Raw genomic sequence first — 6,000 nt, forward strand, 5'->3', positions numbered from 1 at the left:
CGTGAAAAAAAACATCCCGTCTGCATCACGTCTATCACCGCTCGACAAGCTAATGTTTCCGGAGGCCCTTGCGGACTCCCCGCTGTGTCACCTTACTTTACCCTCCTCGGGCAATCAATGGAGTCCACAGGGACGGAATATCCTTCTCTGCGTGAGGTTAAACTACGACTTTCTGATTATTGCACAGTGTCATGTACCTTTCCCAGTGTAGAGTGTGCGTGGGCTATCTTAATCCACGTGCACATGATGATGCTTTTGGCTGCACATCCCGCATCCCTTGTTAGGAATCCGCGTTCTGCTGCGTGCTCGGTGCTCTCGCGAGGCTCCGAAACGGCTTTCTCCGCGCGCACGGATGGGTACCACGGGTTCCGCTCGCCATCACTGCCTAGAATGATAGTCTGGCAGGAGCGGGAGTTAACAGCCGGGTGACTTTACAGGCACTGCATACATCGGCACTGTCGGGTCGTGCATCAAAGGAGGGAAAGAGCAGTAGAGAAGAATTCACGTTAATAACGTACCACGTTTACTTCGACTCACGGTGAAGATGTTTAGATGCAGTTGTGTGGCACTGGTCGTGGTCCCCATGCAGGAAGAGAAACGAACTTCCTACCTCTGGATTTAGTTACAGACGGCCATAAATGCCAGTACATGCTGTGCTTATAACAGCTATGTCCATAAACATTTGATTTAATGTCCACACTCAGCTTGATTGATGCGGTTTCCCTACTCATTTTCAAATGCCTTCTGTGTGATTCTCGACCAATAAAGAGGAACACGCACTCAGTGTCTTGCTACATATGTGTAGTTTTCCTACGCGGCACCCTTTGATGTTGGTGGCCCTTATTGTAAATTGTTCTCGCGTCATTGGTGCATTTGTGCATATTTTTCAACACTTAATTAGCAACACTACCCTCTCTCAGTGTGAGGAGAAAGGGTTCAGATATGCGTTTCAAAGTTGTAAAGGCCGGTGCACCACGGGGAGGGAAGGGTACCGGAGACTCAGATGCGTCCGTGCCTGTGACACCTGTTGCAGCGGTGACACGGGAGGCTGTCGGAAAAGTTGCACTGTGCCCAGATAGAGGCTGTGTGTCACCTTCCCCCTAAAAAGGGGAGGGTGTGCTGTCACTGGCACAATGTGACCACTGTCAGTCACTGTAAACAACGTGTTCACACACCCGACCTCTCTCGGCACAGATGTTCCGTCTATAGTACACGACAGTATGAACATAGAGGCGTTCGTCGCCGCTATCCATTGGTGCAGCAGGTGCAGTGGCACCGAGGCGCAGTGCCTGGGGCTGGGGGCATTTCCTCCCTCGTGCCACACTGGGTGCTCTAATGAGTGCACGCATGTTTATTCCACCTCAACCATGAGCGTAGTGGAACAGGTATATGGATGGACACTGTGGCCCAGGAGTGTGAGAGGTCGACACTACTCAACCAGGAGGCAGGGGGCAAACGTGTCTCTTTTGCCCCGGGACTCACTGAACCCTTGCTACTCCAATGCACCTGTCCTACGCATGGGTAGTAAAATATGTCAATAACTGGGGTACAGAGGGCCCCTCACAACGCGTGCCCCCTCCCTCTCCGTGACACCCTGATGCACTGAAGATGTCACCTCAGTCGCTAGCCATGAAGATTAAACAAATAGCTAAATTGCCATTTGTAGAGCCATGTAGAAGCGCGAGGGCGGCTCTTCGGTGCCAATCCAAGCGCCTCTTGAAAACCCCCTGTAGCCAGGCGACCGCAGAGGGACTTTGATGGGGCCACGCTGTTTCTGGGAGAGCCGTGTTCATGATGACAGTAAACTGCACAGCGCGGTTTGGGCCGCTATAAGGACGTGAAGGGCAGCGATGACGTCTACCTCCCCATGCCAGCAGTGGTACATCCGGGAGGACTGGCAGCAAGTCCGTCAGCACACTGGTTCATGGCGCTCCAAATCAACGCGGCCATCAGTCCCCCTTCACCGCCTTACTTATTCAGTTAGCCACGTTCTGCAGAAACAAGCTGTAGCGGCTGGATGGGCACGCGCCTCCCTGGCTCCACAGAGAGTAGCGTCTTGGCGCTATGTGTGTCAAGGAGCCTCCAAGCGTGTGCGTCTCTAAACGAGACCCTGTGCCTCTTTCAGCGAAAAGACAAGCAGCGAGTGAACTTAGTTTTCCAAATACTCTGGAGGGGAGTTTGGGGAAAGTGACCGTTTTCTCTCACCGGGGTCACACAGTGGTACATCTTCTGTACCACAAACAATAGCCGGAATAGCCAGGCACCCTGAAGATGGCTTGCACGTGCACACTTGATTTAAATTGCATCTTTTCCCAGAGAGGGAACATTGATAATTAATAATGTGTCTAAAGGCTCCCATTTAATTCCACCGAATGTGTGTGCAGTGATTACGTTAATTTCACAGGCTGCACTCGCGGTAAAACCAGACAGCAAGCAGCGAGAGTAGCGCGCAGCGCCCAAAGGTTTTGGAAACACTTACCAGGCTTTGAGTACTGACAGTAAGAAGAAAGCCACCAGGATCTTAGCTGACATGATGAGAGCAGAGATAACCAGGCAAAGGGCAGGCGGCGGTACTTTGAGGTGCCAGTAAATGCAATCCAAAAATTTGGAGAAAGTCTCCCTTTTCTTCGCTATAAATATAATCTCAGTTCCATGTCGAGGAAACTGTGCCTTACGCACGGAAAGCAGTCGACGTCCCCAGCTCCAAACCATGCAGCAGGTATCCAGGGTCTTACAGGTGTTCCCGCCGGAGGGTCTCTCCTACTTTCACCAACTCGCACTCAATTGATTGGAAGGAAACACTAGGCGTCCGTGCCGGCTCCCCCCGTTGGCATCCCCCCCTGGCCCGTGGGAGGGCATGGTTTGGGTGCATGTGGCGATCTACGGCGCAGCAAAGGGTCAGCGACTGTACAAGTTAAACATCGGCTCCAGGTGAGAGACCGACCGCAGAGAGCAGTGGTCCGAGGACCCTCACGCTGCGCATCCGTGTTTCCAGAGCGTGGCAGGCTCCAGCCTTCCGGACACCAGCGCTCACCAGCGACCAGTGCTGCAGTCGAGTGTCGGCTCCAACATCATCCGAGCGGAGGACCCTTGAGTGAGCAGCCGAGCTGCCGCGCTGCCGCCGCTAGATGCACCTGTGCGCAGCCGGTTACCTCAGCGCCAGAAGACGCAGGCAGGCCAGCCCCAGAACACCCCCCTCGTCCGCCTTCCCTCCCTGCGCGCTCTAGCTCAGGGGCCTCCGAATCTGGCACAGAGGCATGTGTCCCCGCCGGCGGAGTCTCGGGGTTCCTGCAGCTGGGGAATAATCATTTAGCTGTACTTTCTGCGGATGGTGGTATTGCCCTTTCTGCTAGGGGGCTCGTGGGTGGGAGTACAGAACTGTGGGAGGACTGCCGTGTGAATATGATTGTCCGAGTGGGGCTGTCATGGAACCAACGAAACAAACTGTGAGGGAGAGGGACTAGCGAAGTGCCGCTAGACCCGTGAAGTTGAATTGCTGGTGTAGCTTTGGGTTCCTAGAACTTTGTGTGTGCGTTGGGGGTTAAGTGGCATTTTGTCAGGACTAGGTGAATATTATTGTTGGGGCTGATGGGGGGAGGGGATATATTCTCGGCCTGAGTGGGGTTTTTCTTGAAGGGTAAATCCAGCATATTCCACAGGCGTTTCAGTGGGAAGGCTGTGAACGTTGTCGGGGGAGCACCCGTTTGCGGTTACTTGCTCGCCAGGTCTTATTTTTGCCACTAGTTTTGCCCCGTGGACCTCCCGCGATATTTTCCCTGTGGTCTTGTCCCAGCTGTCAGAATCCATTGTCACCCGGAAACACATTTTGTGAGTTGTTTAGTGACCCATTAAGGCACGAACTATACACTATTTCGGTCTCTTTCTCTGAAAGTATAGGGTTCTCTATATCAAATTAACATATTTTTTCGTCTGTATTGTCACCAGCCACAAATAACAACGATGGAAACACTCAATTCACATATGAACCTGAGATGAAAAGCACCAACAAGGTGGTGAATGGCATGCTTGAATTAATCTCAGCCACAGCCAATCGCTCGGGCCTGCGTTGAAGTCCATCGTGTTTGCCAATTATGGCACTCTCGACAAAGGCCCACTTTATGCAAATCAGTACTGATCCTGCTGCTCATGGGAACAGCCCATCCCGAACTGCCAGAGGAGGACTCCCTCCAGAGGGGGCCAGAAGCAGGACCGAGGTTTGTTTGCACATGGCTGGGTCTGATTTGAGGTGGTTTGGTGGGCAGAAAAACAATGCTCCGAGATGCGGCCTGAGTAATTACTGGTGGCTGAGAATACTTCAAGCATCCCACCACCGATTTTTGTTTATGTCACTGCAAGGCCATAAGCGGGATGGATATGCCCAGATGTGGGTCCAGTGCCCATTGGAAGATCACAAACAGATGCAATGCTATTCAAAAGATGAACTATACAGTTTACATTAGATGAGGAAGCCTCACCCACAATATTGTGGCATACTTCATCATAGTATTATAACAAGAAAGGGACGAGTAGGGCTTGAGTAGGTCCAACGTACGTGCCCTGTAATCAGTGAACAAGAAAAGGGTACGAAGTTCCTAAGTGATATATTAATCACTCACAAGATAAATACTAAAAAGGTTCTACAGGTCGTCAGGAGGGGGAACCCTCCTTACGGAACTAGGGCCCTCACACACCCAGCCAGCTAGGTGTCATGCTTCATCATATGGGTCTGCTCCTTGTCAGGCCGGCGCTGCAATGCCCGACGGGCACCCATAAAGGGGCTCTTTATCGGAGATCTTTTGTTCCTTGCCGTAAGGGTGACATGGGTGTGAGGGGCCTTCGTTAGTGCAGGTGTCTGAAGTGGTGGTAAAACAGGTAAGGGAGTCCTCTGTAGTAAAATTTATTCTGCGAGGGACCCAACCTGATTTAAAGTCAAAAGGGAGGGGTAATTCATTTATTATAATGTGACAAAACGAGTACTCAACTCCCAGGAGGTCAACATGTTTCTCGCCTAAAGCTGTCAAGGAGTGATCATGGGCGATTCTTCAGGACCATGTGAATAAAAGTGAAACTATCTACACGTGAGTGGTGAGGTGCAATGCTACCTACCACTGGTGGTACCCAGGGACACTACCCTTGGGGAATTGAGGAGACCTGTAGTACGAAAAAGAGAAAATACAACAGTCCATGTCAACTTCACATTAGACAGTTACAGGTGTATTGAGTACACGTGATTAGGTTAAAAAACAATGCTGGTCATGCATTTCAAAGTAAAAACACAATACTTCATCATAGGCAACCTCATCACACCCTGTTAAAATGATACTCGATGACTCGATGAGAAGGCGTTATTGATAACATATACTGGATAGTTTATAGAGCCAGGCTCTTATATATAGAAAAACCTCAAAGTAAACCAAATGAGAATTCCATTAATGGGCCATGAGTACCATGGGCAGGATTAAAAAGAAAAGGGGGATGATTGTGGTGAATCATTCTTAGTATTGCCAACATATTTCGGCTCATCATGTGCCCAAAAATGGTCAAGGATCTTTATCAGGGTGAATGGGATCCCTACCATCAAATCAACCGTAGTCATTTATTTGTGGGTAAGAAACTTTCCTAACTTAAAATGAGTAATTTTATGCCTAAAGGGTTAAAAGAAAGAACAGGTGCTACACAGTGTAACTAATACTAGAAGCATGCACAGTGTGCTGCAAAAGGCACTGGTCAAGTAATAGGAATTGTGCATTCCCTCACGATTCATAATCATAAGAAATGAAATGAGTAAATAACAATGGAAACTCAGATGGACTCACATAAGAATCACCAACGCAACAACTGTCTCGCAATTCCAGTTGAATCATAAAAAGACACACTCATGTTCTTTCAGGGATGTCATTGGTGGAATGAGAGCTGCTTAATTACATTCAATAACCATGTTATTAGGCGTGGTAAGTGCCCCACGGATGCAGAATGTCAGTATGTCGATAATAGTACAGA

General features: G+C 49.9%; 1 protein-coding gene across 1 annotated transcript in view; it reads right to left on the reverse strand.

Moving 5' to 3' along the window:
- Positions 1-2,712, reverse strand: part of LOC146805597 (gamma-aminobutyric acid receptor subunit gamma-3-like) — a 281,259-nt gene extending 278,547 nt beyond the window's left edge. The window contains exon 1 of the mRNA XM_085620530.1: positions 2,480-2,712. Within this exon, the coding sequence (XP_085476656.1) occupies positions 2,480-2,712 (233 nt within the window). The remainder of the gene's footprint in view (positions 1-2,479) is intronic.
- Positions 2,713-6,000: the final 3,288 nt, after the last annotated feature.

Source organism: Triturus cristatus, chromosome 8, assembly GCF_964204655.1.
Source record: "Triturus cristatus chromosome 8, aTriCri1.1, whole genome shotgun sequence".
NCBI classification, from domain to species: Eukaryota; Metazoa; Chordata; class Amphibia; order Caudata; family Salamandridae; genus Triturus; species Triturus cristatus.